Source organism: Canis lupus, chromosome 5 (genome assembly GCF_003254725.2).
Source record: "Canis lupus dingo isolate Sandy chromosome 5, ASM325472v2, whole genome shotgun sequence".
Classification (NCBI taxonomy): Eukaryota; Metazoa; Chordata; class Mammalia; order Carnivora; family Canidae; genus Canis; species Canis lupus.
Window position 1 is genome coordinate 36,866,885 of NC_064247.1, and position 13,363 is coordinate 36,880,247.

Sequence of the window (13,363 nt, forward strand, 5' to 3'; positions counted from 1 at the left end):
CTTTAAATTATGAATAAGTTTGGTAAATTCATAGGATTTAGTTTTAGTTTCTCTGGTAACACTGATTTGTGTATTTTAAGAAATTAAAGTAGGAAGTCTGGAGTTATATTTGGGAGACATATGACATTTATCATATCAACTTAACATCCCTACATGTGTTGCATGTTGTAAAGTTTTAGTGATCAGTTGTGAGTTTACCATTTATACTGTAGGCACAAGTTTCACTGAGGTCATATGGTAACTGTATAAATGTCTTGCTTACCCCTACCCCCACCCCCGCCCCGCCAGAAAGAGGTTATGCAAATTAACCAGGTTATAGATGACAAAGCTGGGGTTTAAACTTAAGTGAGTGATTTTGTTTTGTTTTGTTTTAATTTAATTTAATTTAATTATTTTATTTAATTTTAAATTCCAGTAGAGTTAACTAATACAGGGTTGTATTAGTTTCAGGTACACAATATAGCGATTTGACAATTCTGTACAACACCCAAAGCTCATCACAACAAGTGTGTTCCTTGATCCTCATCACGTATTTCACCCATCCTGCCACCAACTTCCCCTCTGGTGACCATTAGTTCTCTATAATTAAGAGCGTGTTCTTGATTTCTTTCTCTCTCTCTCTTTTTTCCTTTGCTCTGTTTCTTAAATTTCACATATGAGCGAAATCACATGGTATTTTGTCTTTCTCTGACTGAACTATTTCACTTAGCATTATACTCTCTCACTCCATCCATGTTATAGCAAATGGCAAGATTTTTTATTTTTTATGACTGAGTAATATTCCACGGTATACATATACCACATCTTCTGTATCCATTCATCTATCAATGGACACTGGGCTTCTTCCATAATTTGGCTATTTTAAATAATGTTGCTCTAAATATAGAGATCCAAGTATGCCTTTAAATTCCTGTTTTTGTTTTTGTTTTTTTTTTAGTAAATATCCGGTCGTATGATTACTGGATTGGAGACAAGTTCCATTTTTAATTGAGTGATCTCAAAGGTTTTCTTTTGTCACTCAAGATGAGGATGGAAAAGGGGATGGACAGATGGAGAAACCTTAATTGGACTTGGCCACTGGGTGAATGAGGAGAGGTATCACTCAGGATTGGGATACCAGGGGCAGGAAACAGGAGGATAGAATGGGGAAGTGATCTGAAGGGGTATTGGCAAGTGCATTCAGTTTGGGGAAATTGAGTCATAAGTACCATCAGGACAACCAAGAGGGAAAGTCTATCCAGTTTCCAAGCAGTTAGAAACATACCAACCTAGGTCAGCTCAACTGTGTTGTCAGGCTAGGCACAGAAATTTTGGAATCGTCTGGAAAGTAGGGTGGTTCGTTGAAGCCACAAGACTGAAAGAGATGGAAGGAGAGCAATTGGAAAGAGTGGAAAGGGTGGAAGGAGAGAAGGGGAATAAAGGAAGCAGGTGATATAACCACCTCCTTCCTTGGAAAAGGAAGAAATAGGAGGAATTAATGAAGGTGACCCTTACAACAGGCAATCGGAAAGATAAGGTATCAAAGGTGGTTGTTCTCCCCAGATGCTTATGTTTTACTTAAAAAGAGTAAAAGGGGAAAAGCACTGAGAAAAAGAGTTTGATTTCTCATTAAAAGTTATACGTGGGGGGCACCTGGGTGGAGCAGTTAAGCGTCTGACTCTTTTTTTTTTTTTTAAGATTTTATTTATTTATTCATGAAAGACACACAAAGAGAGGCAGAGACACAGGCAGAGGGAGTAGCAGGCTCCCTGTCGGGAGCCCAATGTGGAACTCGATCCCGGGACCCCAGGGTCATGCCCTGAGCTGAAGGCAGGCGCTCAACCACTGAGCCACCCAGGTGTCCCTAGCATCCAACTCTTGGTTTTGGCTCAGGGTCATGATCTTGGGATCATGAGATGGAGCCTCCGCACTCAGCAGGGAGCCTGCTTAAGATTCTCCCTCTCCCTCTGCCCTGACCCCAACTCTTGCTCACTCTCTCTCAAATAAATAAATAAATAAATCTTTTTTTTTTTTTTTTTTTTTAGGTATACGTGGTAACATCATAGTATATGTACTTTTTTACTAATGTAGTATGTGGTTGTTTTTTTTTTTTTTTTTTCATGTATCTAAGAAACTGGAGAGCCAGAGAGCATGATAGCATGAGGGAGAAACAAGAAAATAATGGGAAATGTAAAAACTGGGAAAAATATGATGGATATTAAGAAATAATTGTTCATGTGGGTTTTTAGTTATGATAATGGCCTTTGATCCATGCTTTTTTAATGCACTTATTTTTTAAGGAAAGATATCAAAATATTTACAGATCAAATTGTGTGATGTACTTCAAAATAATTCAGGAAATGGAGTGGAAGTGGTTTGAGGTCTAAATGAATCAAGGCTGGGCATGGATGGATTGTTGTTGAAGCTGGTTGATGGGTACATGGGTTTGTTATACTTTTTTATCGACTTTTATATATGTTCGACATTTTCCATAATATGCAGTTGAAAGAGTGATTGGCAATTAAAAAACATCAGTGAGTGTACACAAACCTTTGTCCCAAGCAAGCCCACACAGCATAATACTCTGAAATGTAAGGTAAACTAAATTCAACAATTATTCAGGTTATTTTGGAATATGAGCTTCATTATTTAATGATGTAGTTTAAAATATTCAGTGTCAGAACATATTCTAAAAATAAACATAGAACTCATTAATTTTAAGTAATTCAAAGTTAAAACAATAATGAGTTGCCATTCTTCACTTTTTCAACCCAGCAAATCTGAGAGAAAATGACAAAACAATACCAGAAAGACGAAGGGGGTGATGGTATGCTTACGCTTGCGGCAGAGTGAGTTGTTATAATCCTTTTAAAATAACCTCTAAGTGATTATAAAGTAATTATTTACTATTGAAACATGATAGTATAGGGAGAAATAAAGAGTATTTTAAAAGATAATTGACCCACAGATAGCATTGCAGAATATATTTCCTTGTAAACTTAATTTTTTAATTTTTTTAAAGATTTTATATATTTATTCATGAGAGACACACAGAGAGAGGCAGAGACACAGGCAGAGGGAGAAGCAGGCTCTGTGCAGGGAGCCCAACGAGGGACTCGGTCCCAGGACCGGGGATCACGCCCTGAGCCCAAAGGCAGACGCTCAATCGCTGAGCCACCCAGATGTCCCCCCAAAATACTAAAATTCTTGCCAAAGAGTTACATATTGTAAAAATTTCTGTCCTGAATGTTTGTGCCAATCTACCGCCAGAAACAGTGCTGAGGCAACATTTTTCAAGCATGAATGTACACACTAAACCACCTGGGGCTCCGGGTAAAATATAGGTTCTGATTCAGTAGATGTGGGGAGGAGGCCTGAGTGTCTGCATTTCTAACATGTCTTCAGATGCCGTCAGAGCTGGTGGTCTAAGGACCACACTGGAATAACAAGGTATTAAGAAACTTTTTTAAAAAACAAATTTTTATTTGCTCATTTTTGCTGCTGTTTCAATAATGCAAAGTGTAATTAATTCCTTTGTCAATCTGATGAGTGCAGAAATATGTCTATACTTATTTATTTGGATTACTACTGCTGGTACATGTACATTATTGGCCGTTTTAAAAAAAAATGTATCTTTCATCTGTGACCACGCCCATTTCCCATTTGTGTTGATTTATTTCAGGGGTTTGTTAGGCACACTTGGTACATCGAGCTTACTAACACTTTATTATTTGTCCTGCAATTATTTTTGTCTGAGGCTGCTATCAGCATTTGCATTTTCCTTTGGTGTTTTTGACTTATAGGGGTTTTTGATTTTTGTCGTCAGTATTTTTAGGATCACCTTCTTTGCTTTTAGGCTCAAAAGAACTTTCCCTGCAGAATATCAGAAGAATATTTCCCTATATGCTCTTCTAGGTGTTTTATGGAATTACTGACTCTTAGATATTTAATGTTTCCTGTTTTAATTACAAAAGTAATATGTGAAATGTTTAGGATGCAGAGATAGAGAGAAGCATTGTTAACACTTTAGCCTATGTTTATCCACATATTTTCATCTGCAAGCATAGGTTTAAATACCTATATACATACACACAAATTTATATAATTCTTAGAAAAATAGAATCAACCATTCAAACTACTTTTCACTTAAAAATATACCATAAACAGTTATTCATTATGGTATGTCAACAAATAAATAAATATATAAATGTATTTAGCATCAGTTTTAATGGATTTAAGTATTCCATCATTCATAGACGGTATGATTAATTTAGTTCCCATACTTTTAGATATCTGTAGCTTATCATTGATGAAAATTATAAAAAATGCAGGGATGAAATTATTCCATGTGAATCAACATAATCATGGCAAACGCTTATACCACACTAACCATTTGTGAGACTCTATTCCGAGCACTTTACAATTGTTAAGCCATTTTAATCCTCACAAAAACATATAAGGTCAATATGATTGTCTCTGTTTTGCAGAAGGGAAATGGACACACAGTGATCACTGAGCTAGTAAGAGGCAAGGTCAGGATTTGAACCGATGGTCTTATCTTGGCATGCTCTCTCTCAGTATGTGACTATTATCTAACCAGTTATTAAAATATGGATGTAAGCTGAGTGTCATACTATCTGTTGGCAAATTGAATTTAAATTTTTAAAAAGGGAAAAAATTAGGACATAAGTGGGGTGTCTGGATGACTTAGTTGGTTGAACCTCCAACTCTTGATTTCAGCTCAGGTCATGATCTCGGGTGGTGGGATCAAGCCCTGCATCAGGCTCTCTCGCTCAAGATAAATAAATAAATCCTTAAAAAACAAAAACAGGGCCTCCTGGGTGGCTCCGTGGTTGAGCATCTCCCTTTGGCTCAGGTCATGATCCCAGAGTCCCGGGACCGAGTCCTGCAAGGCTCCCTGCAGGGAGCCTGCTTCTCCCTCTGCCTGTGTCTCTGCCTCTCTCTCTCTCTCTCTCTCTCTCTCTCTGTCCCTCATGAATAAATAAGTAAAATCTTAAAAAAGAAAAAAAAAAAACAAGATATAGGTGTTAATGGAGAACCATAGTTCTCAAAAACTGATCCTAGGACCAGTGGCATCAGGATCTCTTGGGAACCCATTAAAAATGTACACTCTCAGTCTCCACCCCAGCCTCACTGAAGCAGAAATTCAGGGCTGGGCTGGGTTGTCTGTGCTATATTTCGGGGGCTTGAGGTTCCCTCACCTGTTCAAGTTGGAGAACTCAGGACAGAAAGAACCTGCCAGGGAAAGGGGTGACCTAGGAGCAGAAGACCTGGAGTCTCAGCCTGACCTGCTGATGGCTAAACCCAAGCAGAGATCAGTCTCCCCAGCCATAAGATGGGGCGAGGACCAGGATGGGGGTGGGAAAGTAGTAGAGTAGGTGACCTCTGTGGTTCAGGTGGGCTATACATTTCTAGGATTCTGGGATCGTCGGGGAAAAAAAAAAAAAAAAGCACGGTGCAAAACCTATTGCTATCAAGGGCAGGGCAGGGATGGGGGTCACCAAGTAATAGGAAAGCGGATGTTGTAAAAGCCCACTGTGATGTTTTAAAGCTGATGTAATACTTTTTGTGTTTTTAAAGACAGTCCTTAAAAACGGTGCACTCACCACTCCCGGTTTCTGCAGGTCTCTGAGTTAAGACAGCAGCTTCGAATCCGGGGGCTGCCGGTGTCCGGCACCAAGACGGCCCTCATGGACCGGCTGCGGCCTTTCCAGGACTGTTCTGGGAACCCCGTGGCCAACTTCGGTGACATAACCACGGTCACTTTCCCCGTGACGCCCAGCAGCTCGCTGCCCGGCTACCAGTCCTCCCCGACCACCAGCGCCTTATCCAACGGCTTCTACCACTTTGGCAGCACCAGCTCCAGCCCCCCGATCTCGCCCGCCTCGTCCGACCTGTCGGGGGCCGGGTCCCTGCCCGACACCTTCAACGACGCGTCCCCGTCCCTCTGCCTGCACCCGTCCCCGGTCCACGCGTGCACCGAGGAAAGCCTCCTGAGCAGCCTGAACGGGGGCCCCCTCGCCCCCGAGCTGGACGGGCTGGACTCGGAGAAGGACAAGATGCTCGTGGAGAAGCAGAAGGTGATCAACGAGCTCACCTGGAAGCTGCAGCAGGAGCAGCGCCACGTGGAGGAGCTGAGGTTGCAGCTGCAGAAGCAGAAAAGGAGCCACTGCCCCGAGAAGCCGCCACCGCCGCCCTTCCTGGCCGTCCCCATCAAGCAGGAGGACGCCGTCTCCAGCTGTCCCTTCGCGCCCCAGCAGAGATCTGGGAAGAGACAAGGCCACGGCTCAGAGGGCCAAGCGCAGGCCTGCGAAGCGGCTGGGCGCCGGCCCCTGGGGCCTGCTCCCTGCGCCGAGGCCTCCTCGGGGCCCAGCGACGCGCTGCCTTCCACGTTTCTCAGCCCCCAGTGCTCCCCTCAGCACTCGCCCCTGGGGGCTGTCAAAAGCCCGCAGCACATCAGTTTGCCCCCATCACCCAACAACCATTACTTCCTGCCCTCCTCTTCAGGCGCCCAAGGAGAAGGGCACAGGATCTCCTCACCTGTCAGCGGCCAGGTGTGTACTGCACAGGTAGGAACTCCTGCCCATGCCCCCCATGCACCCCTGCTTTCTGGATGTGGGGCGTGGCTTGCTGAGGCCTCCAGAGCCCACACTGGAAGTTTTAACGGAAAGGGTTTACCAGAAGCCCAAAAGCAACTTCCGGTCTTGGTGGTAGACCAGACTCCCCTCTCTGAGGTTGAGGTTGGCAAGACTGTCTTGTAAAGGGCTCATGATGACTATTGTGCCTTCGTGGGCCGTGTGGGCCTGTGTCACAACCACTCAGCAGGACTCTTGTGTCATGAACAGAGATGTGCACAACTTGTAAAGGAATGCAAATGGCTGTGCTCCAGTAAAACTTCATTTATCCAAACAGGTGGTGGACCAGATTGCCAACCCCCCTTTTCAGGACTCGTTGGTATAAAGCCTTACCACAGGCCAAACCAGTTCCTCAAGAGAGCCAAAGGGGAAGTTACCAGCCCCTCCTGTTCTCTCCATCTATTGGTCTGCACAGTGCAGAGAGTTACTGAGCACCTCCTGTGTGCCAGGCCCTGCTCTCGTCTCTGGGGATGAGTGCTGTACTAGCCAAACAGAAATCCCTATTCTCATGGGAAGACAGACAGCAAATAAAATAAACAGGTGAAATATATGATGTATTAGGAGATGATAGATCTTATGGAGAGAAAGCAGAGAGGGCTGGTGGCAGGACATTTTCAGATTTGCAACTTTAAATCAAAAACTTTAAATCCAGGGCCATTTGAGGAGGTAAGGGAGAGAGCCTGGTGAATATTTGGGGTAAAGGAAGAATCCTAAGCACAGGGGCCCCAGGGTGGGAGTTGTGTGTGGAATATTCAGAGATCAGAAGGAAGGTCCGGGCAGCCCAGGTGGCTCAGCGGTTTAGCACTGCCTTTGGCCCAGGGCGTGATCCTGGAGACCCGGGATCGAGTCCTGCATTGGGATCCTTGCATGGAGCCTGCTTCTCCCTCTGCCTGTGTCTCTGCCTCTCTCTCTCTCTCTCTCTCTCTGTCTCTGTCTCATGAATAAATACATAAAATCTTGAAGAAGAAGAAGAAGAAGAAGAAGAAGAAGAAGAAGAAGAAGAAGAAGAAGAAAAGAAGAAGAAGGAAGGCCTATGTGGCTGGAGCAGAATGGGAGGCAGTTGTAGAGACGGCTTACGGGAGTAACTAGTTCAAAGACTCAACCAAGGCGATCATGAGACACTTTCCTTATCCACGTAGCTCAGGAGTCATTAGGAAAGTCTACTTAAGCCTCTCTGAGAAAGAAAATGACATCATCAGGGACGCCTGGGTGACTCAGCGGTTGAGCATCTACCTTCAGCTCAGGTCGTGATCCTGGGGTCCTGGGATCGTGTCCCGTGTTGGGCTCCCCGCAGGGAGCCTGCTTCTCCCTCTGCCTGTGTCTCTCTCTCTGTGTCTCTCATGAATAAATAAATCTTTTTTAAAAAGTGATATCATCAGAAATTCTGAAATCTACATTATGGGAAAGGAAATAGGAACATACCCCCCATCACTGGATCCTGCCACATGACCAGTGTTAAGAGGTATGCCTCTGAGTGATCCCGTTAATTGTCACAGCTTTCTGAGCTCCAATTCCTTATTCTTTATTTGCCACTGAGGAAGATGAGGCTCAAGGAGGTTAAACCAGGTGTCCAGGATCACAGGGACCCAGGGTTAGCTGATTCTAAAGGACATGCCTTTCACACACTGGATGTTATGGACTCTGGTAATATGGGGTGTGGCCATAGATAATGGGAATATGCTTTTATGCACTGGCCAGAGGAACACATTCAAGCAAACTATGTCCACTCCTGAGTGGGCACTCTGGGAGGGGTGGGGACCTCGCCTGGATTAGCATCACTGTTGACAACGTTTACGGAGAGCACAGTGTCCTAGGCAACAAAGGTAAAAATAGTTCTGGAAACACAGCTCCGGACCCTAAGACCATTCTAACGCTATGGATGCTCTCAAGAAGAACTAACATTTGTGCAGTGATTCATAGTTTACAAAGCACTCTCTGAGAACGTGGACAAGTTACATGGTAAAAAGATAAAGAGCAATACAGAAGAACATGCCTGATGTGTGCTTCTGGCATCAAACGCTGCATGAAGTGTTGGGGAGGGTGGGGGAAGTGGATTGGTCATGAAGGACTAGAAAGGTCCAGGAGGGTTTTGATTTTTTTTTTTTTTTTTTTTGGTTTTTTGGTTTTTGTTTGTTCAGGAAGGTTTTACAAAAGGGTTGGACTCAATGAGAAGGGTAGAGCTAAAAAATAAAAAAAGAAAGAAAGAAAAAAGAAAGAAAGGAAGAGTAGGGAAAAGAGCTTTTTTTTAAACTTTATTTATTTATCCATGAGAGACACACAGAGAGAGGCAGAGACACAGGCAGAGGGAGAAGCAGGCTCCATGCAGGGAGCCCGATGTGGGACTCGATCCCAGGACCCCAGGATCATACCCTAAGTTGAAAAAAGACACTCAAGCACTGAGCCACCCAGGTGTCCTGGTAAAAGAGCATTCTGTGTGGGGAAAGACAGGGAAGTATGATGTGCAAGGCATGCTGAGGGAAGTTTGGGGAGGAATTAGTAGAACATAAGCTTTTGAAGGGAGTGGGACCTGACCTGAAGCATGTTGAACAGTGGTTACAGGGGGAGACCCAATGCTGTGGCTGACTAGAGCCATGGAAGGTTTTTGAGCAATAGGTGGGTGTGTATAAAGCCAGATTTGAGACTTTGATAATGAGATTTAGGGAGATTTGCAAAGATAAGACCCAGGGTAGGGACAGGATTCTCAGCAAAAGCCCTCAAATATGCAGCTGGAGGCCACTTCATTGGTTGTTTCTTCCTTTCAGAACTCAGGGGCACATGAGAGCCATCCTGCAAGCTTCTCTCCCCAGCCTTCCAGCCTCCACCCGCCTTTCTCTGGAGCCCAGGCAGACAGCAGTCATGGTGCTGGTGGCAGCTCTCGTCCCAAAAGCCCAGGTGTCCAGCCAAAGGTAGGCACCTGGGAAAAGATGTAAATGTTGCCTCTTCCCTCTTCTGCGGCTTTGTCCTCCAAATGAGGAGGTTCAAAAGCAGAAACAAGTACATGTTAGATAAAAAACAAATCTACTTGAACAGGCTGACATGGATGTACAGATAGGGTGTTCCAAGGAGCCATCTCCCGGGGTTGTCCTAGAAATCACGAGCACTAAAATTAGCGTGGTTTGTTTGTGAAAGAACACGGCAAACCAACCAGTTTCTGTGGTGTTGAAGATTGGGATAGCGGCACATGGGAAAATAATGCCTGAGAAAGCAGAAGGTATGTGGATCTGTGGAAAGGTCTAGAACAGTGCAGAGAGTTTGAGTCACAGTGCTGTGTCTCAGTGGGGAAAAAGACAAGGTGATACATACCAGCAGGTGAAAATTAGGGATGGGAGAGAACCAGGGTATGGGAGTTCCACAGACTAATGCGGAGGTGATAAGAAGAAGACAAGCAAGATGGCCATGATGCAGAAGCGCTACCTGCCACAAGGCGTCCTTTGGGAACAGAGACCCTGAGATGCCCCAGGCACACCGTAGAACACTCATAATACACAAGGCTGGTTCCTAAAGAGATACCCCAGCAATGCCTCCCCCTCTCTGCAGATGCATGCACCCCGTTAGGAATGAAATGCCCTAGGCAGTAAAGTACTCTGGGAATTCCTGGGGTTATGGGCTTCTTCGCGTTGAACTGGACTCTTACTTTATATCCTTTTCTCCTAGGCAAAGAGGGTTCATCCTAGAGGGAGAAATGAATCTGCCATCCTAACGTGCCCTCAGATATGGACTATGATCCACCTATGATATGCCCATGATGTGAACTACTGTCAATATATCAGGGCTGTTTTCTAACCCCTAACTCTTTTGTTTTCCCCTCATATCAATTTTTCCAAAAATCGAGCCTGGAGTTTATAAAAACAGAAGCCGTGCCATTTCCAACACATGAGTTGACTCTCTCTCTGCCTTGTACCCCCACAGATGGCTGGTTTACACTCTTCTTCCGATAAGACAGGGCCAAAGTTTTCAATTCCATCCCCAACTTTTTCCAAGTCAACTTCAGCAGTTCCAGAGATAACCCAGCCTCCATCCTATGAAGATGCCGTAAAGCAGGTAACTTTGCAAGATGTGTCCTCTGTCGAGAAGCAGGTGGCCTAAATAGACATTGTTTTTCATCATTGAGCTTCATGCAGTTTGTAGATGGTGACATTGAGTGAGTCAGGAATCCCTCGATGAAAATGGGCAAAGGGCCTGGAAGGCTAATTGCAGGAAGATGTTGCGGGTGCACAGTGCACAGAAGGTGTGCAAGGCAGGCCGAGAAGAGGTCCCGCTGGGCATCCAGGCCCCTGGACTCGGCGTCAGCTGTACCAGCTGCCACTGTCAATAAGGTTGGACAAGTCCTCAACTTCTGTGATATAAAATAGGGTCCCTATCTACTTTGTAAGGATTCTAGAGAGTGTAGCACTTTTACCCCATTGTCCAGGCAGGAAGTAGGTACTCAGGTAGAGGGGAGCAGTTGTGTCAGTGTGATACTTTTGTTAGGTTCGTTCTTAGTTTCAGAATTCTGTGATCCTGGCAAAGTATTGATGACCGTCATCATCATGACTCTACTGTCATTTATGTTGGGAAATTTTCCAAATAAAAGGTAAAAAAAAAAAAAAAAAAAGGAAAGCAGTTAATGATCTTCTGTTTCAAATGGTCTGGGCTTGGAAAAAAAAAATCAGATGGCCCTTTGTATGCGCCTGACCTCGCAAGGAAGGATTACGTCAGCTGCTGCATGCTGGTGTCCCACAGATCAAATTCAGCTTGCAGTTAGGTTTCACTTGGCTTAAAGAGTATTTTTAAATGTCAGGAGATTTTAGGCGAAAAGTAGGCTTTCTCATTTCTGAAAAAAATGAGAGGATCTAGCAACAGCAGAGCCACATTTCTATGGGAGGACAAAGTATCCACTGCCTCCTTGAACCACAGCACTGGTTGTGCATTCTATCCCTCTATCCTGTTCTATATTTGGCTCATTTCCATTACCTGCCAGACCCTGTAGACATCTAATGCCTTCTGGACTGGCAGGTGACTCATTCTCTGAGCAGCGCTCCCGTGGTATCGATTATTGTTGCCTTTGTGTACCGGGAGTGGGCTCTCAGGGGCAAGAGATCGGTATGTGCCCCTCTTCTCCCCATTTTCTGCCTCTGGTATCTGTGAAGCATCCACAGATCCTTTATGGTTTCAAAAGAAAAGGAAAAGATCAAGCAAAGTGGACTTCCATAAATAAGACTCTACCATACAACTCAGATGAGCCAGAGGGAAGGAGCATATACCTTACAAGTGTCTACAGGTTCCATAGGCCCTTGCAGCGAGGAACCAGGAAAGCATGAGTCACAGCCCCCCAACAGGAAGCAGATCTGTCACTTCAAAGTGAGAAAGACGTCTATACTCTCTGTGTATTAAGAAGCCCTGCTCCTGGGATAGAAGCCTCTCAGCCGAACTCACTCTGAAGGACTCTTGTGGGGAGCACTCTGCGTCCTTCTCCCCTTCTCTTGCTATAGGTTGTTTCAGGAGCTTTCCTGTCTGAAATGAACACTGAGCTTTATTCGTGTGATCAGCCAATTATCGTCATGTTCACAGCAGCATCATTCACAAACGGGGAGAAGCAACCCAAGTGGCCATCGATGGATGAATGATTAACCAAAATGGGGTGAATACATAGATTTAAGGGGTGCCTGGTGGCTCCGTCGGTTAAGCGTCTGCCTTTGGCTCAGGTCATGATCTCAAGGTCCTGGGATGGACCCCCGAATTGGGGGGACCCTGCTCAGTGGGGAATCTGCTTCTCCCTCTCCCTCTGCCTGCGGCTTCCTCTACTTGTGCTTGCTCTGTGTGTGTGTGTCAAATAAATAAATAAATTCTTTAAAAAAAATACAGAATTAATACTAGTCAGTCTGTCAGTCTTTTTTTTTTTTTTTTGAGATTTTATTTATTTATCCATGAGAGACACAGAGAGAGAGAGGCAGAGACACAGGCAGAGGGAGAAGCAGGATCCCTGCGGAGAGCCCGATGTGGGACTCGATCCCAGGACCCCGGGGTCACACCCTGAGCCAAAGGTAGATGCTTAACCACTGAGCCACCACTCAACAACTGAGCCACTGAGGTGTCCCAATGCTAGTCAGTCTTAACAAGAAAAGAGATTCTAACACATGTCTCAACATGGAGGAAGCTGGAGGATATTATACTGAGTGAAGCAAACCAGTAATCAAAGGAAATACACTGTATGAATCCACTTCTAGGAGGTATCAGATTTGTCAGATTCGTGGGAACAGGAAGCAGAATGGTAGTCGTCGGGGGTTGGCGGGAGGAGGATGGGGAGTTCATGTTTGATGGGGACAGAGTTCCAGCTTGGGAAGATGATAAAGTTCTGGAAGACAGATGATGGGGATGGTCACAGGATAATGTGAATGTCTGGATGCTTAAAAATGATTGTGATGATAAATGTTAATGCTGTGTGTATTTTACCACAATTAAGAAGAAAACCCTCCTTAACCAAACCTAGTTCGAAATTCTGTAGCCCTGCTTCAAGATCTCCCACGGAAGAGGTAGGCCACCTTCTCACTTCTCTGTTCTCCTCTGCTTACTTTGCAACAGCAAATGACTCGGAGTCAGCAGATGGATGAGCTCCTCGATGTCCTCATTGAAAGTGGAGGTAAGACTGCCTATGTGTTGCCCCCTGGGATCCTTTGCACCTGCATGTGCTCTGGGGGCACATAAACCCTTGGGACCAAGGTCAGGTGCGCACTGGAGGTCAGAGCCAA

General features: G+C 44.8%; 1 protein-coding gene across 15 annotated transcripts in view; it reads left to right on the forward strand.

Moving 5' to 3' along the window:
- The window catches only part of MYOCD (myocardin), a 100,998-nt gene that overhangs the window by 79,425 nt on the left and 8,210 nt on the right, over positions 1-13,363 (forward strand). For 13 of the 15 annotated variants that reach the window (XM_025428342.3, XM_025428350.3, XM_025428347.3 and 10 more), the window contains 4 exons: positions 5,625-6,569; positions 9,398-9,541; positions 10,545-10,676; positions 13,197-13,254. In XM_025428342.3, coding sequence (XP_025284127.1) covers positions 5,625-6,569; positions 9,398-9,541; positions 10,545-10,676; positions 13,197-13,254 — 1,279 coding nt within the window. The remainder of the gene's footprint in view (positions 1-5,624; positions 6,570-9,397; positions 9,542-10,544; positions 10,677-13,196; positions 13,255-13,363) is intronic. The other 2 variants (XM_025428341.3, XM_035716843.2) reach the window with 1 other exon arrangement.